General features: G+C 40.4%; 1 protein-coding gene across 3 annotated transcripts in view; it reads right to left on the bottom strand.

Moving 5' to 3' along the window:
* Positions 1–2099: 2099 nt before the first annotated feature.
* Positions 2100–24991, bottom strand: part of dennd4c (DENN/MADD domain containing 4C) — a 71727-nt gene continuing 48835 nt past the window's right edge. Inside the window, exons 13-34 of one of the 3 annotated variants that reach the window (XM_061912541.1) lie at positions 24573–24718; positions 24350–24388; positions 24069–24199; positions 23578–23710; positions 23294–23500; positions 23095–23223; positions 22867–23014; positions 22705–22797; positions 22505–22624; positions 17540–17671; positions 16438–17471; positions 16173–16362; positions 15993–16090; positions 15740–15915; positions 15181–15333; positions 10142–10334; positions 9957–10067; positions 9742–9879; positions 9542–9659; positions 9320–9476; positions 3133–3197; positions 2100–3055 (exon numbers count right to left, since the gene is read on the bottom strand). In XM_061912541.1, coding sequence (XP_061768525.1) covers positions 2919–3055; positions 3133–3197; positions 9320–9476; positions 9542–9659; positions 9742–9879; positions 9957–10067; positions 10142–10334; positions 15181–15333; positions 15740–15915; positions 15993–16090; positions 16173–16362; positions 16438–17471; positions 17540–17671; positions 22505–22624; positions 22705–22797; positions 22867–23014; positions 23095–23223; positions 23294–23500; positions 23578–23710; positions 24069–24199; positions 24350–24388; positions 24573–24718 — 3848 coding nt within the window. In that variant the 3' untranslated portion in view covers positions 2100–2918. The remainder of the gene's footprint in view (positions 3056–3132; positions 3198–9319; positions 9477–9541; positions 9660–9741; positions 9880–9956; positions 10068–10141; positions 10335–15180; positions 15334–15739; positions 15916–15992; positions 16091–16172; positions 16363–16437; positions 17472–17539; positions 17672–22504; positions 22625–22704; positions 22798–22866; positions 23015–23094; positions 23224–23293; positions 23501–23577; positions 23711–24068; positions 24200–24349; positions 24389–24572; positions 24719–24991) is intronic. The other 2 variants (XM_061912542.1, XM_061912543.1) reach the window with 2 other exon arrangements.

Genomic DNA, 24991 nt, shown 5'->3' with positions numbered 1-24991 from the left:
AATACTGTGGTGCCACAATATTGTTACTTTTGCCAAAGTATTGCATAGGTATCCCTCATGTACAGTATCATTACATCAGCATCAGATCTTGACAGTATGATATTGCAAAATAACTTTGTTTCATTATTGTTACTGATGCCAAAAAATTAGACATCAGGTAAGATATAACCATAACCTCTGTATCTGTATCTGATTGAATAGTTGGAATCAAACGATAATATATTGCAATTTGTCACATTTCTATCTCTCATTTATATTATTGAAACATCAAAACCAGATAGGTATCATATCACATAATAGCAATATCATTACCAGTGCAAAAGTATCACATCTATATCCCTCATGGTACAGTCGTGATACACAACAACATTAGATATCAAACAATATCTTTAATGTAATATTGTTACTGATGCCGCTATTGTTCACTGTGCCGTATCGCTATGCCAACACCTGCTATTGTATTGTGATGAGAGGGCACTACTGTGAAACAGCATGAAAAGCTGTATTGCGAGATTATCGTTTGCAAAATAATATTGTATCATTGTTAAGAGTGAAATATACATTTATTGGATCGTGATACTGCAATATACATACTTTGATTGACAGTATAACATCATATCGTCTTTTGCACACCAGTTGAGCTACTACAATGAAAACATTGATGTTAATATCATGAAAATAATAAATGAAAACTCACCCTGTATGAGACAAAACTTGTTCGGCAGGATCCTAAGGCTGCTGGAAATTGATACAAATTAGGCTTGTCCTTTTAATAATTATAATAATAATAATTAAAGTTAAAGTTAAAGTACCAATGATTGTCACACACATACTAGATGTGGCAAAATGATTCTCTGCATTTGACCCATCACCCTTGATCACCCCCTGGTAGGTGAGGAGAGCAGTGAGCAGTAGCAGTGCCGCGCCCAGGAGTCATTTATGGTGATTTAACCCCCAATTCCAACCCTTAATGCTAAGTGTCAAGCAGGGAGGTAATGGGTCCCATTTTTATAGTCTTTGGTATGACTCGACCGGGGTTTGAACTCACAACATACCGATCTCAGGGCAGACACTCTAACCACTGAATGTGTGTATGTATGTATACACATATATATATATATATATATATATATACATATATATATACATATACATATACATACATACATACATATATATATATACATATACATATACATACATACATATATATATATGCATATACATATACATACATATATATATATACATATACATATACATACATATATATATACATATACATATACATACATATATATATATATATATATATATATATATATATATATATATACATATACATACATACATATATATATATATATATATATATATATATATACATATACATACATATATATATACATACATATACATATATATATATATATATATATACACACACAAACACATTATATATTTATATATATATCATATATGTGTATATATATATATATATATATATATATATATATTCATACATACAGATATACACATATATACATAGATTTATATACATACATACATATATACTGTACATACATACATATATATTATCCGGCTATTATCCGCCGACCACCGTGTTGCTATAGAGAGAAAAAGCGGAATGACACACATTGCGGAAATAACATTATTCTCCGTGCGTCGGTTAAATACAAATATATTTCACAACCCCAAACATGTCTTTTTCAAAACCTGCAGTGAAGAGAAAAGATAGTGATGAGCAAAGACAATTCCAGGAAAAGTGGGAGATGCAATATTTCTTTGTTGAGTACAGGGGCACCCCGACGTGTCTTATTTGCACAGAGAAAGTTGCGGTGCACAAGGGATTCAATTTGAAACATCATTATACAACGAGACATGCTGAGGAGTGTGCAAAAAAAAATGTTTAACAAATCTTTTCTTGCGGCTCAGCCTCACCCAAACTCTGCATCCAGTGGTCCCAGGTAAAATGAGTTTGAGACCGCTGTTGTATATCATGTGATAGGTGAATGTTTTTTGATTTTCCAAACTATCCCCTTCCTAAGCTAACCATACAAACGACATTTTATTTTCAGTCTGGTCACATACTTGTTTTATTGCAGCATATTTCTGTGTACATATTTCATTCCTTTCCACAGGACGGTGAGAATCACTATTTTTGATTAATTGTTACAAGTTTTAATCTTTCATGACACATTAAAAGGGTTATTAGTCATTAAAAACACTGACTGCATGTCAATAATACAAAAATAAATAGAGAAACTCCTTTCTTTAAGTTTGTTTGTTTTGGAGGGACAAACAAGTTAAGACTGGTGGGTGAATTGGACGTTGTATTTTGTCCATTTTTCAGTGGAATGTTTTCAAATATTAAACAGCAGTAGTGAAAAGCTCCGAGCAAAGTTGTTGTGTTGAAACTGTAAAAAAAAAATAAAATAAAATAAAATAACACGTCAACTGAGTCATGAACAGCAGGAGTGAATAATATAAAAGGCAAACAGCCACCATGCTTTTGAAGTAGCGATTGTCTGTGACTTCATTCTGTTCCGTTTGTGCTGCTGGCACACATATTTACACAAATCAGAGGTCCTAAATCTGCACCTGTACATGCCACCAAGAAAGGTACTAACATTCATTAAGACTCAAAGCCGACAAACCAGAAAAGTTACAAAAAATGTGCTCCTCCTAAAAAAAAAAAAGAAAAAAAACAACAACAAAAAAACCAACATGTACACGAGTTATGAAGGTGTTTTTTTGTTTTCCAGAAAGTGCACTAACAGTCAGTGTCAGGCTATAAGACACTTAGGAAAAGTAAGAACAACAAACGCTACACATAAAATTTAAGGCCAACAGTGGCATCACCATTCGGAGTACCGTGGTGTCCCGATAGTAACATACTAGATGAAAGGGGCGCCAAAACATTTGAGGCACCACTGCACGTTGGCGCTGGGCGGCCGGTCAATGTGGTGCAGAGATTTGAGTTGCTCCTTGCTCAGATTCTCGTAGGCCAGCAGGTACTCCCTGTCAAAGGCCTCTAAGCAACAATATACCTTGAGTTAGAAAAGCAGAAAAAATACAAATAAATGGTGTTATGATGGAGCGTTCACTTACCGACGTCAATGTTTTCCCGTCCCAAGGCCACAAGTGAGAGAAATAAAATTTCTCTGTAAATACTCCTTGAAGAAATAACAAAAAGGGCATAATCATATAAAATATATGTATTTAAAACGATCGCACGGGGTGTCCTTTTTTTCCACCACTGTAAACGATTTGTGGCGTCTAAAAGATGTAATTTTGCGAGAAATTAAATCACATTTTACAAAAATAAAAAATATGCATACATTATGCAAGGCTATAGGGCTGCAGGCATTGAATATTTAAGTAATAGATTAATCGATTGATTAGTTTGTTAAATTAATTGAATGAACTACACTTTATAGCCTCAGTGCATATTTTGAATAAATCGAAATGAAATAAACAAAAAAACTTAAGTTTGCCATAACCTTCATTCTTTTTACAAATAAATACATAACCATCAATATTAAAATTGCATTTTAAACGTGTGCAATAATGAAATGGAAAAAAAAAAATTAGATATAGAAGTTAATATTTATATATACTCTCATGTGTGGTCTATTACAGAGTGTAGAAACAACCTGCACATATTTTAAGTTCCAGGGACATCATATAGTCCAGGTTTCATCAATTTTTTTGCAGCTCTATAAGGTTTAAACTAATATGTTTTGGCATTAATAAAATAAAGCTGCCATATACATTTACCTGGGTTGCTTGACAAAATGTATAGTATCAAAATAAAACCCAAATCTTTCAAATTTCTTTAGTATGCGGCCTCCCAGTACCATGAATTGATTAACATGGGCCCCGACTTAAACAAGTTGAAAAACTTATTCGGGTGTTACCATTTAGTGGTCGATTGTACGGAATATGTACTGAACTGTGCAATCTACTTATAAGAGTTTCAATCAATCAATCAATCAATCAATCAATCAAAAAAACAGAAGTAATGATTGTTGATTTTTATGATTCCGATTAAATTTTTAATTTTGCTTAAGGATTCAGTTCTTTATCGGTTCTCTTATTGATTCTCATTTGGATAAAAGGATAAACAAGCTGATTAGCGTTAACCTTATTTAGTTTAGAAGAAACTTGAATGTACAAACGCAACGGTGAGGTCGTAAGAGGTTGACAACCTCCATAGGGTGCCAGGGTCCGGACTCAAGGTTTCCCCAGAAAAAAAAAACTTTTGAAAATAACTATAATGTAATAATAGAATCAATAGTCTACTGTAGGCACAGAAAATTACATCAAATTATTATTTTCAAAAGAATATGTGGGCATGCGATTCAAAAGTAAACCTATGTCAGCTAGTGACAAATACAAGCAAGTCAAGTCCAATAAAAGTGTGCATTGTGCAATTCTACAAACATCAGATATAAACATTAAGCACTATTTTGCTGAAAAATAAGCATATGTGTTTTCTTCTCGAGAAGGATATGATATTTCTCTGCCTATTGACAGTGTCTCCACTATGGAGACCAATTCTCAGACAGGGAGGAGGCATGCAGCCTGCCAGTCAGATTTGCATGATAAGTATTTAAGTAATTTTTACAGTTAGTAACAGCATTTTTTACAATGAGGTGCTAACATGACAGACAGTGTTCATTAGTTAGTTGATTAGTTAGTTACCTGCAGTCAACGTCTCTCTAAAGGTAAGCGCCTGTGCAATTGCACACTGCTCAAGCATCCTTTGCGCACAGCAAATCTAGGCCGCATACAAAATCGTATAAAAAGATAATCGCATAACAGTGTGCACGTCTGCCGTCGCTCATATGCGCGCCACTGAATGCTCAAGGAGTTTTGGCGTTTGCGCACACATGAAAAATTGGAGGGAAAATTGCCTGCAGTATATCTACGATATCGCCGCTGTTGCTGCTAGTAGAGGTTCACTTCCAGCTTGGACAGGCTCGAAAACGCGTCATTCGTTCAAAGTTTTCACATTCTGTATGTGCTACTGTTACTGCTAGTATTTCCTCTGTTTAATGAAAGATCCACTTTGCTAGTATTGCACATTGCCCTGATGTCTTCCTTTCTCGTGAATAGCTCTCCGGCTTTTGTGCCACTTTCACAGAAATCGATAAGGGCATCATTAACAAAACTGGCAAATGACTGAAAGATGCGTGTACGTTGGACCACCTTGCTAGCATGGGAATACTTCGCCGGCTACATCCAGCTGCCTTTGACGCAGCGGAGTATAGTACCAGCGGGGACCGTCTACGGAAGACACGTAAGCGGTGTGATCGGAAACAGAAGCGCGGATGCAGAGCTGGGCTAACAACAAGCAAAAGGCTAATCTCCACAGAACACCGCTTCCTTCCATCCTGAAGCTGGATTTAAATGGAAGACACAAGCCTGCTAGTCTGGGTGAGGAGTCAGTTAAGTTACAACAAGTTTTTTCTGCTATGACTGTGTCAGAGTTGGACATGCGTTCTACTGAGGGGGCAAATTATGAGGCGTTCAGTTTATCGCAGCACCAAGCAAAAAATCGGAAAATTCCCATTGTATCAAATCCTAGAAATGGTCGTAATTATTTTAAGTGCACTACGAATAATAAACGCAACATTATTAATATTGCTACTACGGATAATTTGATCAAAAACTCCTTAAAACAGCCCACTACCTATAATATGGGCTTTTTAAAGATAAGATCATTGTCTCCCAAAACGTTATTAGTTAATGAGGTCATTATAGACAACAATCTTAACGTCATCGGTCTCAGCGAAAACAGGCTTAAACCAGATGACTTTTTTTGCACTAAATGAGGCATCTCCTCCTAACTATACGAAAGCGCATATTGCCCGTCCCCTTAAAAGGGGTGGGGGAGGGGTCGCACTAATATACAACGAAAACTTTAACCTTAGTCCTAACCTAAATACTAAATATAAATCGTTTGAGGTGCTTACTATGAGGTCTGTCACTCCGCTGCCTCTATACCTGGCTGTTATCTACCGCCCCCCAGGGCCCTATTCGGACTTTCTCAATGAATTCTCAGAGTTCGTTGCTGATCTAGTGACACTTTAATACCCATATGAATACCCCATCAGACCCACCGTGCGTGGCGCTCCAGACTATAATTGATAGCTGTGGTCTTACACAAATAATAAATTATCCCACGCATCGCAACGGTAATACGATAGACCTAGTGCTTCTCAGGGGTATCATCGTTTCCAAAGTTATGATACTCCCGTATACTACAGTAATGTCCGATCATTACCTTATAAAATTCGAGGTTCAAACTCATGTTCGGCAAGCTAATAATAATAATAACTGCTATAGCAGCCGTAACACTAATGCTGCCACAACGACAACTCTTGCTGGCCTACTGCCCTCGGTAATGGCACCATTCCGAAAATATGTGGGCTCTATTGATAACCTCACTAACAACTTTAACTACGTCCTGCGCGAAACCATTGATAGTATAGCACCGCTGAAGTTAAAAAAGGCTCCAAAAAGGCGTACCCCATGGTTTACAGAAGAAACTGGAGCTCATAAATGATCATGTAGAAAGCTGGAATGCAAATGGCGCACGACTAATCTTGAGGTTTACCATCAAGCATGGAGTGATAGTTTAATAACTTATAAACGCATGCTTACCTTAGCTAAAGCTAAATATTACTCAAATCTCATCCACCTTAATAAAAAAAATCCGAAATTTTTGTTTAGTACGGTGGCATCGCTAACCCGACAAGGGACTCCTTCCAGTAGCTCCACCCACTCGGCAGATTACTTAAGAATTTATTTAATAAGAAAATTGAACTCATTAGAAAGGAGATTGAAAACAATGCGTCCCAGCTACAACTGGGTTCTATTAACACAGATACGACTGTATATATGGCGGATACTGCCCTCCAAAATAGTTTCTCTCGTTTTGATTAAATAAAATTAGAAGAATTGTTACAACGTGTAAATGGAATAAAATAAACATGTTTACTTGCCCCATTTCTTGGGAAACTTATCAAGGAGCTCTTTGCATTATTAGGTCCATCAGTGCTAAATATTATAAACGTATCGCTTTCCTCTGGCACTGTTCCCCTAGCATTCAAAAAGAGCAGTTATTCATCCTCTCCTTAAAAGACCTAACCTCGATCCCGACCTCATGGTAAACTACCGACCGGTGTCTCACCTTCCCTTTATTTAAAAAATCCTCGAAAAAATTGTTGCAGAGTAGCTAAACGAACACTTAGCGTCTAACAATCTATGTGAAACCTTTCAACCCGGTGTCAGGGCAAATCACTCTACGGAGACAGCCCTCACAAAAATGACTAATGATCTATTGCTAACGATGGATTTTGATGTGTCATCTATGTTTCTGCTCCTCCATCTTAGCGCTGCTTTCGATACCGTCGATCATAATATTTTATTAGAGCGTATCAAAACACGAATTGGTATGTTAGACTTAGCCCTGTCTTGGTTTAACTCTTATCTTACTGACAGGATGCAGTGTGTCTCCCATAACAATGTGACCTCGGAACTATGTTAAGGTAACGTGTGGATTTCCCCAGGGTTCGGTCCTTGGCCCTGCTCTCTGCAGTATCTACATGCTGCCGCTAGGTGACATCATACGCAAATACGGTGTTAGCTTTCACTGTTATGCTGATGACACCCAACTCTACATGCCCCTAAAGCTGACCCAACATGCCGTATTGTAGTCAGCTGGAGGCGTGTCTTAATGAAATCAAACAATGGATGTCTGCTAACTTTTTGCAACTCACCGCCAAAAAAACGGAAATGCTGATTATCGGTCCTGCTAGACACCGACCTCTATTTAATAATAAAACTATAACATTTGACACCCAAACAATAAAACAAGGCGACTCGGTAAAGAATCTGGGTATTATCTACGACCCAACTCTCTCCTTTGAGTCACACATTAAGAATGTTACTAAAACGGCCTTCTTTCAGCTCCGTAATATCGCTAAAATTCGCTCTATTTTGTCCACTAGTGACGCCGAGATCATTATGCATGCGTTTGTTACGTCTCGTCTCGATCACTGTAACGTATTATTTTCGGGTCCCCCCATGTCTAGCAATAAATGATTACAGTTGGTATAAAATGCGGCTGCTAGACTTTTGACAAGAACAACAAAGTTTGATCATATTACGCCTATACTGGCTCACCTGCACTGGCTTCCTGTGCACTTAAGATGTGACTTTAAGGTTTTACTACTTACGTATTAAATACTGCACGGTCTAGCTCCAGCATATCTTACAGATTGTATCTAACCACATGTCCCGGCAAGAAATTTGCGTTCAAAGGACGCCAGTTTATTAGTGATTCCCAGAGCCCAAAAAAAGTCTGCGGGCTAAACAGCGTTTTCCATTCGGGCTCCAGTACTCTGGAATGCCCTCCCGGTAACAGTTCGAGATGCTACCTTAGTAGAAGCATTTAAGTCACATCTTCAAACTCATTTGTATACTCTAGCCTTTAAATAGACCCCCTTTTTAGACCAGTTGATCTGCCGTTTCTTTTCTTTTTCTCCTCTGTCCCCCTCTCCCTTGTGGAGGGGGTCCGGTCCGGTGGCCATGGATGAAGTACTGGCTGTCCAGAGTCGGGACACAGGATGGACCGCTCGTCCAGAGTCAGGACCCAGGATGGACCGCTTTCCTGTGTATCAGCTGGGGACATCTCTGCGCTGCTGATCCGCCTCCGCTTGGGATGGTTTCCTGTTGGCTCCACTATGGACGGGAATCTCGCTACTGTGTTGGATCCACTTTGGATTGGACTCTCACGGTAGTGTTGGATCCACTATGGATTGAACTTTCACAGCATCCTAATAGACCCGCTTGACATCCATTGCTTTCCCATAGTCATCATTGTCACTGTCACCGACGTCCCACTGGGGTGAGTTTTCCTTGCCCTTATGTGGGCTTTACCGAGGATGTTGTGGTTTGTGCAGCCCTTTGAGACACTGGTGATTTAGGGCTATATAAATAAACATTGATTGATTGATTGAAATGATTCCCAGGAATCGAAACATTGGGATCTCGTTTTCCTTTCCCGTCCCCATCTTCTCAGTGAAAAAAATGCGGACACCCCTGCCCTAAAAATTACAGTGAGTCTTTTGTAAAGTGCATTGAACTGTGTGAGAAATTCCAGGTCAATCTGAAAAAATACTAATAGTGCTACCATGTGGTGCATCGTTCATACGAATAAAAACATGTGCGACACAGTGGGTGTTTGTGATTTGGCACATTGTCACCAGGAGCAATGCGTACGTACCTCTGCCGCTTAATGCCCTCCGGAAGCCGTTTGCTCTCTCGGATCAGCAGGTTGATAGGCCCGTATACGTCGTTGGTCTGGATGTTGCGGACAATGGTGTTGAGGAGCGTGCGAATATCCTGATGGTCCGTTGGCGCCAACGTCCCCTTTTTGTCCACTGGGAAAACATGGAGAAATGAGCTTGAATGAAATATGAGCCTCAGCTCGGCCATTTTCACCCACGTAATGTCCTCCAAAGCAGGTAGAGGGGTTCTCCTGCGTCTTGGTGTAGGTTGATGTTGTCCCACAGCAGCAGGATGTATACTTGCTTGCTGTCCTGGGATAGTGATGTCAGTGGAAGCTGCACAGACACTTGTTTTAGTGGTTGGAAGGTCTATAGAAAAAACAATAATAAGGGCAGGGCTCATTGAAGGATGTATAACCTGTGCTCCGTTGTTGCAGTGTTCAGAGGTCAGGATGAGGCCGGGTAGGTGACTGGGAAGGTCCAAACGACGAAAATACCAAACAAGGTTCCAGAAGATGATTGGATGCTGGCTAAGGAACTTGTGGGTGTAAATGACCTGTTGAAATCACATTAAATTAGTTTCACAACAATAACGGATGCACATGCATGTCTGTGTTTGTGAATGTTTGTCACCTGATCTCCCTCATTCTCCAGGAGGGTCTCCAGTTCTTTGCGCAGCACCAAGGGACTGAGGTACGGCACAGACACAGGCTTGGGGTTTGGCCTTGTTGCGGTCATTCCTTCCTGTTGGTTGTTAATACCAAGGCTTAGCGACATGCATTATAAAACAGGTTAGAGGTTTGTTTTTTTAAACCTACCGACACTTCATGCAGGCTGCAGGGGAGACTGGTGGTAGAGACGCCGTGGCCGGGTCCAAGATACGAGTCCAGGCCCTGTAGAGGGCCGCCGACGCTATTGCTGCGTGTGAGAGACGTGCCACTGCTCGTCTTGGCTGACGCCTGGTGCTCCAGTAGGCCCAACGGATCAGACTGCACTGGCTCTGGAATTAGGCTTAAGACACAACAGGAAGATCATAACTCCAAACAAAAAGTTAAAGTAAGGTGATAAGTTGATGTAGGGATGGGTACCGAAATTTGGTTTTATAATAAAAAGTAGCATGTCTCAATTGTGCTCTAAATAAATGCACATACTGCCACAAGTACTTAAAGATGAACCGTACTTTTTGGGAAGTTTTGCCTATTGTTCACAATCTATGAGACATAAATGATAAATAAATAAATGGGTTTTACTTGTATAGCGCTTTTCTACCTTCAAGGTACTCAAAGCACTTTGACACTACTTCCACATTTACCCATTCACACACACATTCACACACTGATGGAGGGAGCTGCCCTGCAAGGCGCTAACCAGCACCCATCAGGAGCAAGGGTGAAGTGTCTTGCTCAGGACACAACGGACGTGACGAGGTTGGTACTAGGTGGGGAATGAACCAGGGACCCTCGGGTTGCGCACGGCCACTCTCCCACTGCGCCACGCAGACATAACTAAGAATATATTTTTTTAATGCATTCTAAATATTAAATAAATGCTCTCTATTTTGTATTCATATAAAACCCTTAAAAAATACAAACACCTCCACTTAGGTTTTATATACATGCTGTAAGTACATACAGTACGTAATGTAGTAAGAGGCACATTGTTAGCCTTAAATTTACAGTTTGCTCATTTTAAGCATATGCATTAATAAAAAAATGTCTTAACATCATTATTTACTACTCACTGCAGACTTCATGAGCACCAACAAACATAATAAAACATCACTTACTGTACAAGGTCTACTATCATTAGGACGTGACTGCTAGGATGTTCATATATTCCGATTCAGATGAAGAATGACTCATAATCCTCGCCAAAAAAAGGGGGGTGGAACCAAGGGTTTTTTGTGTCGTTCTCGCCATTTACGGGTCTGAATTGGCTGTCAAACTTGTCAGAATACATATTTTTTCTTCTATTATCCAGGTGAGAGGCATCATTTATGCTCTAGAACAGTGGTTCTCAACCTTTTTTCAGTGATGTACCCCCTGTGAACATTTTTTTTTTATTTAAGCACCCCTTAATCAGAGCAAAGCGTTTTTGGTTGAAAAAAAGAGATAAAGAAGTAAAATAACTGAAGTGTGAAGTGAATTATATTGTATTAACGCTTTTTCTCTAGTGACTCAAAGCGCTTTACATTGTGAAACCCAATATCTAAGTTACATTTAAACCAGTGTAGGTGGCACTGGGAGCAGGTGGGTAAAGTATCTTGCCCAAGGACACAACAGCAGTGACTAAGATAGCAGAAGCGAAGATCGAAACTCGAACCCTCAAGTTGCTGGCACAGCCACTTTACCAACCGAGCTATAGCGCTTCAAAATACAGCACTATGTCATCAGTTTCTGATTCATTAAATTGTATAACAGTGCAAAATATTGCTCATTTGTAGTGGTCTTTCTTGAACTATTTGGAAAAAAATATATAAAAAATAAAAAAAAAAATTGTTGAAAAATAAACATGTGATTCAATTATAAATAAAGATTTCTACACATAGAAGTAATCATGAACTTAAAGTGCCCTCTTTGGGGATTGTAATAGAGATCCATCTGGATTCATGAACTTAATTCTAAACATTTCTTCACAAAAAAAGAAATCTTTAACATCAATATTTATGGGACATGTCCACAAAAAATCTAGCTGTCAACTCTGAATATTGCATTGTTGCATTTCTTTTCACAGTTTATAAACCTATATTCATATTCAACACCATTCAATAAATATATTTATAAAGTATTTTTGAATTGTTGCTATTTTTAATAATATTTTTTTTAAATCTCACGTACCCCTAGGCACACCTTCAAGTACCCCCAGGGGTACACGTACCCCCATTTGAGAACCACTGCTCTAGAATAAAGTTTGACGAGCAAGGAAGCAGTTGATCAGTCGGTCATGTTGACAGCGCCACTACAAATAGTTTGTCTTTGTTAGCGCTTATGATAATATCACAAATACTTGGTTAAAATTCAAGTCACGAAATGTAAATGGAGTATTGATGGCGCTTCTTGGATGTTTTTTAATGGGCGGAATAGAGGACCTCCCATTGTCTCTGCTGTAAGCAGACTTTTATTTACGTTAATTTACGAGTTAGAATGCAATAAAAAACACATCCGTCGTCACAACTTTAATAAAAATTGTGAACAATCCTCCAAAAAAGTGCAGTTCTCCTTTAAAGGTGATATTAACTTCTTGTTAAGTAAGTAATATAGCATTCTGGCTGAAGCAAAGAGTTTGATGCTTTTCTTTAACTTTTTTATGTACCTTTATACGCAAACAGCAGTGCTTAGGTCCAACAGAGCAGGTTAATTTCAATGTTGAGCTCGCCACAACACTTCCTCATGCACTAATCACAGTCATGACTTGTGATGTGCATTGACGAAACTCAGAAATCTGAACATCAACATTACTACACAAGCATCTCGGTTTTTTGGCACAACAGTCAAATTTAGCTGTCATTTTATTTAGATTATTGAAGTGCATTCATCTTTTGCTACATCGTGCATCAAATATTGTGGCTTCACTCTATCGCAGATGTTATATAAAACTTAAGTCTACATATTTTTTGTGTTATATTTTGTATTACAGTGCTGTATTTGTCTTGTTTTTATATTATGTTGTGGCGATCAATAAAGATATTCACCAAACGATACTTTAATTTCCAGGTTAAGTGTGACAATCTTCAACTCCTGCCTAACCAATAACAATTCCCTACATTGGGGAGAATTTTGAAGTGAGCTCTGTCAAAAAACAAGACGTGAGACTCGCAAGGACTCAATTGGACTTGGCATGGCACTTAATACTAAAAAGACTCATCAGCTCTCAGCAACATTCCGGGCAATGCTAGAAAAAGAGAAACTCTTTTGACGCACTTCATCTTCAGCATCCATAACATCACCACATGGGATTGGTGTGCCTTGTGAGCAATGTCGAATGACAACATTGGACACGCAATGCTAATAACACAGCTAAAGGTCGTAGCTGCAACTGTCAAGTTGACCAACGCTCTAACGATAAATATATTTAATTAATACTAGTCCTACTTTGCAGAATTTAGTTTACCACTGTCAGGCCTGGAACTCATTAGCTGGGATTAACAAGGGACCCTCCATCCATCCATTTTAAATTACTATTCTGTAGGGCTGTCTTCAAATAAGAGATTCGCCGATTCAATTTAGAGGAGTCTGATCCCACTCTATACCTCACAGTTAAATCTGCTGAAATTAATATTCCCTCTATTCTCTGTGGGAAGGAGGTGAGTTAATACCTGCTGGGGCCACCTGTGTTGTGAGGATAAAGTGATTGTTGTATATGATTATGAACATTATATATTAAAAACATAGTAATTTAGAATTTTTTTTCCTATTCTGACTTCAAAATGTAAAATGAAATGTCTTTATTACTACAAAAAATGTTCATAAAGTGGCTTTTTTGGAGAAGAAAATGACATTCTGATGTAAAATAGAAAATTTTTAACTAGTAAATTATAACAAAACATTTTTTGCGGGGCTGTCCAGGCGTTTTTTCTTAAATGCCTCAAATGTCCGGCATTTTGAGTTAGGGTTGCGTGTATTTCAAATGTACGTCCAGAGTCAAGAACGGGTAAAAAACAAAACAAATTGTGGAGGCGAGTGCACGCAGCAGCATTAGTGAGGGAAGGGCAGAGCACTAATGGCGTGGCGCGGTTGTGAGAGTGGCCGTGCCAGCAACCTGAGAGTTTCCTGGTTCGATCCCCACCTTCTACCAACTAAGTCAAGTCCGTTGTGTCCTTGAGCAAGACACTTCACCCTTGCTCCTGATGGGTCGTGGTTCGGGCCTTGCATGGCGGCTCCCGCCATCAGTGTGTGAATGTGTGTGTGAATGAGTGAATGTGGAAATAATGTCAAAGTGCTTTGAGTACCTTGAAGGTAGAAAAGCGATATACAAGTATAATTGTGTTTATTAAGTCTTCTTTAAATATTAGAAAAACATTCTTGTGTGAAGACAAATAGATTGTAGAGTAAAAGAAACACCTTACTTTTGGCTGTTACTTCAGACTTCCTCAGAGCAGTTGCTGCTTCCTGGTGTGACGTCAGCTGTTTTGGCCACACACATTTCTTATTCTATAAAATATATTTGTCTGCACACAAGAATATTTTAATAATAGAGTTGGGAGTATATTTTCTACTTAGCAGAAGTGATGGAAACTTGTCGGGCCGCGCTGCTGTCAGACACAGAGATTGCTGTGCCATCGCATGCCTAGCCGAATCCTACCGTCGGTCCTAGTGAAATTGGACACCGGGACACACCACCTCTCCTCTTGAAAAAGTCAATTATTCTCCCACAGATTGACGTATGGAAACTTTTTGTTACTTCCTCTATTGACTCAAATTTCCAGATAAGACCTCAAAAGCTGTGGTTTAGCCTTTTGAGGTAAAAAAAAAAAAAAAAAAAGTCGCCGTATAAAAGGTATTCCTTTTATAAGTACCTTTAATTAATGAACGTGTAAATATTCAAGTATGTACAAAAAATGTTAGAGCACATCCATGTGACGTTACTGACACCTAGTGACCAGTCAGTACACTAATACATATCCCTACCTCTTTAAAAAACGCAATTAAAATTTGACTGATTATCCATGATGGTCAAATCTACAAGAAAAATCCTTAGTTAAAGACAGCCCAAACAAATAATTATTCCGTTTCATTTGCATGTCACAAAATTCCATTAAAAGGCATTGTTTTTAAACAAAAAAAATTAAGTACCGATTTAGCACCAGTGTCAGCATATAAGCTTTCCCATTCATATGAAGAGTGGCTTTAATAACTACCTCTTATGGGTTCCAAGAGAGGTAGCCAGAGTCTCCCTTGGCTCTTCTGTGGGGAAATCAATGAGGTCCTGCGTCTTCATGTCATTGGGAGCTGTGGGTTGTCCACCAGTGCTGTGAATACTGTCTCCTGAAGCACTGGGATTCATGTAGAAGCTAAAAAAAAAAATAAGAAAAGAAAATGTCAAACTCCAATTTACAGCAAAGGCTCCAATTTACCCTTCTATTTAATTATCAAGCCGAGTCACGGTTCTACAAAAGCATATCACTGCAGGGGAGTCTAATTAATGCCAGGTCAAAGACCTTTGGCATTAACAGTTGTGAATGTAGTCAACCTCCTGATGTATTTTTTTTAAATCAACTCCACAAAGCAGTAGCTCCATTTGAAGTACCAGTAGAATTAACGACCTATGCATGTGCTTTAACATGTTACACTTGCCATACTGTTGTTCATAATGCACTCATCAGCGCTATTATGCTGACTGAGCAGTTTGCTCCTTGCCACTATTAGAACGTTAGTTCCAAAGCATTCACGGCAATCATAACTGGTGCACATTCGTACCCGGTCATCGCACGCAAGTCATGAAACTCTATGTGCAGCAGAGGAAGGAAGGCTTCACGACAGAACGGACAACTGGTGTTGAGGTTGGAGTCGTTGGCCGTCCATCCCGCCATGATCTCTTCGTCGTACACCAAGGCATCGCAAGAACGACACTGGGAGCAGCTGGACATCAGCACCTGTTAGAAAGACGTGGCTGAAATGTACATGTACTGTGGAGAGACGATGAGAGGAGATGGTGTTTTGGTATTGGAACCTCCAGTGCGTGACTCTGGAAGATGCTGGAAGAGGAGGCGTGGTGTGAGGAGCCTTGCTCAGAGTCGGGAGCCCTGGCAGATCGCCCCGGAATTGCATCTGCAGACAAATGACTGTTTAAAAAAAGCTCTTAATGGCCGTCATTTACACTTTCCTTAGATGTCAGAGAGTGGCTGCCTACGTGTTAGCTGCGTCCCTCTTCCAGTATCACTGCTGCTGCTGCTGCCGCCGCCAATACTGGTGCAGCTCTGGTTTAGACCATTGGCTAGCAAACCTGGGATGGCCCCGCTCTCGACAATGTCATCTACATCTGTCAACATGTGTTCATCCAGGTGTGCAGGGAATCCCCCTCCACTTGGACCTTGTTCTTCCTGCAGTAGAAGAAGAGACTGTATGACATACGATAGATGGTGTTAAACCTTGGCAATAATGTTCAGGACACGCACCTCATCGTCTGAGTACGAGTACGCTGTAGCAACGGCCACCAACATTTTGCTGGCCACATTGGCCGCCTGCTTCATTCCAGACTTGAGCACGTCAATTTTAGGCCCAGACAACAAGTTGTCCATCTTGATGCCTGAGATGGAGTTGATGACAGACCCCAGTGAGGACCCCTGGGAGGACTTGACGAGCGCCGTCAGTGAAGACGATCTCACAGCTGGACTAGTGGCCTTGTTGACAGCAGGCTTCGACTTTACCGCAAACGTCTTGGAGCGCGTGACAGTAGAGGGGCTCCGTTTCGGTGTGTCTGCCGGTGACCCAGTCTGTGTTTGAGGCACAGGAGCGGGAAGGCTGGATCTGCGCTCAAAAGGTTGTTTTGAGTGCGGTGCATCTGCGGACTCGCCCTCTGGCTGCTTGAGTTCCATGCTGGAGGACTTGTTGCCCAGCGGGCTTTTCAGGCTCATGTACATTTCAATCTCCTCGGCCAAGTTGCGCGACACCACAGGGGGTACTGAGCGAGGAGGCTCCTGGCTAGTGACAGACGCCAACTCTTCGCTTTCTGACATCAGGAGGGAAAGAGGGTCTGCCCCCACATCCACCTCACTTGTTTCAGTACGTTTCCTCTCGCGCTTCTCAATAGACTCTTTTTTTCCATCCACCTTTACCTCAAATACTTTTCCTTTCTCTGATGCTGCTTCTTCATCAGGTAGCTTCCCAACAAACAGTCCCTGATCATCTTCCGGCTCTTCCTCCAGGTCCTGAAAGAGGGCTTTGGACACGCAAGGGGTAAGGGTCTGGGCAGCGGAGAGAGCCGCGGCAAGGATGCGGGCGTCGGCGCCAAGCTGGCTCGCCATGTGGTCCACGCCTTTGTCCGAGAGCATACCGGCCCGTGTTTCAGCACTAAAGCTACGGCTGCGCTCGGCAAAGGCTTTCTGTCGCTGATTTTGAGGTTGGGCTGTCAGTTTACCATCTTCCGTCGAGGCACCGTCATCAGGGAGAGACACGTTATCGGTCTTGCTTTTCCTTCGAAACAGCGTTCCTGTAAGTGTGGGACATTTAAATGTACTGTATGTACATTATTTTTTTAGTCAAACCAATTGGCATCACCTGATTCCCTGCCAGCATCAAGGCTTCCTGTGGACAGTCTCACTATACTTTGGACAGGCAATGGAGCGTCCACAGGACTAGGAGGCTCTGCCACTGCGAAAGCACTGTCCACTGATCCAGAAATGTCTCCTCCTGGTTTAAAGACACACATCAATACACCAACAAGCAGATGACAGTAAAAAAATATTCTTTGACAGCCTCGATTGACCAAGTTATCCTATTAAGACAAGTGAATCCCAAACATTTTGGAGGGAAATGGATTGGTGCAAAAAAACATCTTCAGATGCTACACAGCCACAAAGTTTTTTACCGTGGCTGTAATGTTACACTGAATACTACTAAGTAGGGCAAGACAGAAAATATTTTTCAGTTATCCTCTGTATATTTTTAAAATATCTGTGTTTTTTGTTGTTGTGTTGTTTATACATATTATTAATGTGTTATTTTATTATCTAAAAACTGAAAAAATAAGTTATTGGAAGCAGGAGGGCTTTGGGACAAAAAGCCAAAACATATTGGCTTTCTTACCGACACACAAGGCTGTACGCTTAGCTTTTTGACTAGTAGCACTTGTGCTACTAAAATTAGTAGCACAGAAATTTTTTTGTAACACAGAAAACATTTAGAAGGAATATGAAATGTCTTAAATATCACAATTTCATTATAAACACTGAAACAACATATAAATGTGCATTCATACATACGAACAAAATGCCATCATAAGTCCTATTGCAACTATTAATTAAAGGCCTACTGAAACCCACTACTACCCACCACGCAGTCTGATAGTTTATATATCAATGATGAAATATTAACATTGCAACACATGCCAATACGGCCTTTTTAGTTTACTAAATTGCAATATTAAATATCCCGGGACTTTTTTCTTGAAAATGTCACGTAATGATGACGTGTACGCAAGACGTCACGGGTTTTAAGGAAGTATGAGCGCTGCACACACACACAGGTAAGTCGTCTGCTTTACGGCATAATTACACAGTATTTTGGAGAACTGTGTTGCTGAATCTTTTGCAATTTGTTCAATTAATATTGGAGAAGTCAAAGTAGAAAGACGGAGTTGGGAAGCTTTAGCCTTTAGCCACACACACACGGTGATTGCTTGTTTAAAATTCACGGATGTGAAACTTTACTATGGATCAGAGCGGACATGGATCCCGACTACATGTCAACCAGCAGGTTTCGGTGAGAAAATTGTGGTTAAAAAGTCGCCACTTACCGGATATCAGCTGAGCTTTTACCTCCCGTACAGCTGCCGTCTACTTCCCTGAGACACTGCGCGTCAACACACGGCCGTGGACGTACACCTCCGACTATCAGGTACTGTTAAACTCACTAAAACACTAGCAAGACAATAGAAAGATAAGGGATTTCCCAGAATTATCCTAGTAAATGTCTCTAAAAACATCAGAATCCATGTCAATGCAACACGATTGCAATCGTGTTTTTTTTTTTTTTCTAGTTCGTCGCTATCAATATTCTCAAACACGAATCTTTCATCCTCGCTCAAATTAATGGGGAAATTGTCGTTTTCTCGGTCGGAATAACTGTTTTTGTTGGAGGCTCCCATTAGAAAACAATGTGAATATGTGAGGAGCCATCACACAAGTGACATCATCGTCTGCAACTTCCGGTAGAGGCAGGGCTTTTCTCCAGTTGCGAACTTTATCGTGGATGTTCTCTACTAAATCCTTTCAGCAAAAATATGGCAATATCGCGAAATGATCAAGTATGACATATAGAATGGACCTGCTATCTCCGTTTAAATAAGAAAATCTAATTTCAGTAGGCCTTTAAAACACAAAGAAAATCCCTAAACTAGCACGAAAGTAGGGCTGGGCGATATGGATACAAACTTATATCCCAATATCATTTGGCCCATAAACTAACCCATTAATAAAAATATACGTTGACGTAACTAAATATCTCCACTATGCCTTGATTTTAGATTTTCGGGAGAGATGGAGATCCCAAATACACAAAAACAGGTACCAACAAGTAAGAAAAGTAGTTTTTGCTTGATAGAATCCTAATTTACTGTAAGTGGTGTTTTGAGATTAAAAAAAGAAACATCGTTGAATATACAAGAAATGCAAATATAATCTCCAATCTTCTTTAAAAAAACATTTAACTTTGCTCAATTTGTCAGCTAACAAAAACACAAAAAGATATTTGAAATATAAATGAATATATATGGTTTAAGAGGACATGTTTAAACATCAGCAGCAAAATGAAAATAATTAAACTTTAATAATGACGTTTGATATGTAAACATTATCATAGGACAAACACAAAGACTTTAGCCAAGAACAGCAACCTGCCAACTGCTTTGTGACGCTGAGTGAAAATTACTTAAAGTTTGTCATTTGTGTCTTTGATTTGTTGTTCAATATTCCCTCTGACCCTTGTTGTTACTAGTGCGCCGTGGCGCTTTTGTCAAGTTTTAAGGTGGTGGGAAAAAAAGTCAACTACTGAACAGTTCCTCCAACTAAGACCTTGTTGGAAGACTGAAGTGTGTGAGCTCAGAGGAGCGGGGCTCCAGGCTCACCGCCTTCTGTGCATGGAGGAGGAGTAGGACACACAGCTTTTAGGGCGGACAGAATGATCAGTGACACTTCAGGTTATGGTTATGGTTTAAGTTTATTTCAAACTTGGTATACGGATGGGCAAACATTTTACTCTATTTTGATCAAATTTGGATATATTCATTTTAGTAGCAAAATGCTAATTAAATGGTTAAACTCTGTATTCGCAGGTGTGCTTTTTTTTCCATTACTCGCACAATCTATTTTTAGTCGCAAATGCAAGTAAAATGCTCGCAATGTACAGTATGAACACTTCATTTCCAATACCGAACAATTTCAACTAATACCAATATATGCAGCAGCTCTTTCATCAAACTAATGTCAGGTCTCATGTTACACACACATATATATATATATATATATACATATATATATATATATATATATATATATATGTATATATATAAAAATAAGTAAAAGTAAATTAACATTCTACTATCAACAAGTAAGACTAGTCTGTGAATAAACGCTCACAAATAAATACATAATGACAAGAATACCATTTGTAAAGCTGTACATTTGTATGTGACACAAAGTACAAATTATGTCTATTAAAATAATGATTGAGATTATAAAATGGGGTTGGAAATTCCACAATGTTAAATGTTTATGTTGTTTTTATGCTTCCTTGATAATGTATTTTTCAACCGTCATTAAAATTTTGTTTTGACATTAGCACACAATGCGATATGTGCCGTGCCGCTTGAGAAAAACTTTCTCCAAAGCTGTCACATGAATTCTCTTCGTTATTCTTTTGCCCCATTATTGTTGGTTCTCGTCTCCATTTTAACTGATTATAGCCACAGTTTTCTTCAGTACCATCAGTCACCTTATATCATTATTTTGCTGCATAAACGCTGCGTGTAACTTCAAGTCATTATTTTTGGAGGTGTGATAATTGATTAAAAGTGTTAAAGAAAAATGCCTTATTCACCACTCACATAAGTGAATTAAATTCATATTGCAAATGTGTTATAACAAACATAAAAATAAGTCCATACTGCAGACATAGCTGTAACCTTGATGCTTTGTGGAACACGGCAGTTTGGTACAGCGTACCATCCATCCATCCATTCATAATCTTCCACTTATCTGAGGTCGGGTAGTGGGGGCAGCAGCCTAAGCAGGGAAGCACAGACTTCCCTCTCCCCAGCCACTTCGTTTGACATGATCCGGGGGATCCCGAGGCTTTCCCAGGCCAGCCGGGAGACATAGTCTTCCCAACGTGTCCTGGGTCTTCCCCGTGGCCTCTTACCGGTTGGACGTGCCCTAAACACCTCCCATCCTGACCAGAAGCCCGAACCACCTCATCTGGCTCCTCTCAATGTGGAGGAGCAGCGGCTTTACTTTGAGTTCCTCCCGGATGGCAGCGCTTCTCAGCCTCTCTAAGGGAGAGCCCTGCCACCCGGCGGAGGAAACTCATTTCGGCCGCTTGTACCTGTGATCTTATCCTTTCGGTCATGACCCAAAGCTCATGACCATAGGTGAGGATGGAAACGTAGATCGACCAGTAAATTCAGAGCTTTGCCTTCCGGCTCAGCTCCTTCTTCACCACAGCGGATCGGTACAACGTCCGCATTACTGAAGACGCCGCACCGATCTGCCTGTCGATCTCACGATCCACTCTTCCCCCACTCGTGAACAAGACTCCTAGGTACTTGAACTCCTCCACTTGGGGCAGGGTCCCCTCCCCAACCCGGAGATGGCACTCCACCCTTTTCCGGGCGAGAACCATGGACTTGGACTTGGAGGTGCTGATTCTCATTCCGGTCGCTTCACACTCTGCTGCGAACCGATCCAGCGAGAGTTGAAGATCCTGGCCAGATGAAGCTATCAGGACCACATCATCTGCAAAAAGCAGAGACCTAATCCCGCGGCCACCAAACCGGAACCCCTCAACGCCTTGTGTACCAACATTATTATTTGAACAAAAAAAACAATTGACATGCGATAGGCTATCAAATTTTTGGGACATTGGCCGATAATATCATGGGACATACCTAGAAATAATTGCATTATTTTGTTAAAATGTTGATATTATCTTATTGTTATTGATGTAGTGCTAGTAAATTGTGAGAAACTGTTGAGTTTTTTTTAACTGTGCGATTGTATATTATAAAATCTATATATCATTAAAAAGAAAAATCAATATTTTAACAATCTGGTGATTTGGGATCCCTAGTGTAGAAGCTATGTGACAAAGTAATGGAGGGTTTCACGACTTAGAAAGTAGAGGGCCCAATTACTTTGCAGCTTTGGTTGCAATATCAAAACAAATAGTAAACAGAAGTTCGGAATGTTTAAAAAAAATAATTTTAACGTTTTATTGTCTGAATGCAAGAGTATTTTAAGACATACATACCATTATGCTGTACTTTGGCTTTGCTTCTCTCAGCAGTCGCAAGCATAGCTGTATGTGATGACTCGGAAAGTTCCTGATGCAGTTCATCCTTGGAGCCGTAGCCTTGATCGTAATGGCTACCTGTGGTTGCAAGAAACAAACACATATTACTTTAACACGTCCTTAATGAAGGTGAGACGCGTGATTATAAGGTGTACTACTTGTTTGACACAGCTTGCCTCCGGTCAGGTGATCCTCCATGTCTCCCGTGCTGTCCGCGCTGCAGTTGCTCAAACGGTTTGAGGATGGACCTCCTAAAGTAAATCAGACAAACATTGATGAATGTGGTCAAATTTAGTGTGGTTCACAAATGCAACCCACACCTGTGCTTGACAATGTTGCTGCCTTCCTGGATGAAGATTGCTTGACAGCTTGCTTGAACTGAGCCACCCCGCGCAGCACATTGCGAAGCTTGGTCCACATAAAAAGTCCGCTACGATTTCTGCTCGGCCATGGGCTCTCTAAGGCCGCCTGCAGAGAATCCACACATTTTAATTTGGAAATGTCTGAGTGGCATCAGTATTATGCTTTACAAGCCTCAGGTAGTATACCTTGTTGTAATAACCGTATGTGATGGCATTGGGATGGACGCCAGCTTTCTTCATTTCGACCAGCACTCGAACAGCCATAACAGGAAGACCCCAAATGCCGCAGAGCTGCATGACCACTCTGTAACAAACCTTGGCACCATGGACGTAAATAAATTTGACATGAAATGTAACTTATACTAAACATTTGAACAAGACTTACCTCATCCAACACCTCCACCTCAGTCGTTCTCATCTTTAAGAGGACATTGTACGCCTGCTGCATGGCGCGACTCTTAGACTTGGCCAGGCGGAGTGCGGCTGGCAGGCAGATGAACCACAGGCTGTAACAGTGGCTGAACAGACAGCGGGACCACAGCTGGGGATCAGAGTAGAAGCGCTTTGCCATCTTGTACGCCAGTTTGATCTCCTGGTGGTGGAAGCAGAGCAGACATCACAATGTTACTCTAAAAAGTGAGGGAATGTTGCCCGGTATGTCGTCCCCACCTGCTTGGTACGTTTGGCTAGTAGAGCAGGGCTGCTGGAGAGACTGGCCCCCGCTGTTCCTCTGCTGATTGCAGGCCGTAGCTCCAGAGGACGGTCAAACAGCCCCATCTTTAGCCGGGGGAAACACTTGTAACTGGAGCGTGACAAAAAACACACACCGCAAATGCTCCAATTAACACCACTATTCAGTTAACTTCAGATTTTACTTTAGTTGCAAAGCGCATGATCTAAAAAATCAAATAACCTCTGCGTTTTCTACTAACATCTGGGTAACAACATGGGCATTAACAGCTGTGGCTGTAGGCAACTTCCTGTTGTAGTCCTTATTAACTCCACAAGATGGCAGTAGCTATTGGTACTCAGTTGTGGGTGTGAAAGTCAGGGGCTTTGGAAAGTTTTGCAACATTAAAGCATTTAATGAGCTGTCACAATACCGTATATTCCCATCTATATTTATAGTAGTTTAAGAGTGTAGTTAAACGACGCCTTACGTGTATCGTTTTGGCGCCTCATGTTCACCGTCAGGCGGAGGTTCAGGAGGCATCACAAAGACGGTGTGCTCGCTCTTCTGCGACTCATCCAGTTCAAGCAGTCTGGTGTCCTCTGATGACTCTCCTTCCACCTGCGACGAAAATCAAAAGATGAGACAGTAAAATCCTCTAAAACGGCAAAACGTCCACTTTGGCAAAGAAGCAGAAATGCAACTTTAATAAAGAGGTGAAATGGTTACTCATTATCAGGACATAGATTTGATTACGGAGTAGCCAATTACCTTGGTGCCTTTGTCAGTGAGTTTATCAGAGGGGAAAAGCTGTGAGACGTAGAAAGAGAGCAAAAGGCAACAGAATGAATCAGAGAACCTCGACTTCTTTAGTCTCCCAGAAGTTTAAATGTTAATTTTGCAATAAGTCACAACAAAACCAAAGCTTGGTTTTGGACTAACACCCAAGTCAGAGAGGAAAAAATAAACAAGAGTGCACAGACTGATGTGTCACCTTCTCGACACAGTCGTCGAAGAAGGCCAAGCCGGTGTCCTTGTCGCTGACAAAAGTGCACTCCTCGATGAAGCGGATAAATATTTGGGTCTTGGTAAGCTGCGAGTAGAACTTCTGGTGAGCACGATCTCTGCTTTTGAGAAAACCTGCAAGAAGTAATTTTGTCCAGGAATTTGTTTGTATAATTGGACAACACACATTATCACAAAGGCTATTTAGGACAAAATGTAGGCCTGCTAGTCTTTAAGAAACTTACCAGTATGGGCCCCACCCCCCAATATATATTCCCTCTAATTTTTCATCTGTCTGAACATTATTTTAATTTGAAAACAGTACTACCGTTTTTACAGCTTAAGTTTGGCCACTGGGCTGCTACATTTTTACCATAAAATCTACGTTCCATGTTTTCACATTGCATT

Source organism: Nerophis ophidion, linkage group LG10 (assembly GCF_033978795.1).
Source record: "Nerophis ophidion isolate RoL-2023_Sa linkage group LG10, RoL_Noph_v1.0, whole genome shotgun sequence".
NCBI lineage: Eukaryota > Metazoa > Chordata > Actinopteri > Syngnathiformes > Syngnathidae > Nerophis > Nerophis ophidion.
The sequence above is the reverse complement of the archived record's forward strand: the minus strand, read 5'-3'. Positions and strand labels throughout refer to the sequence as shown.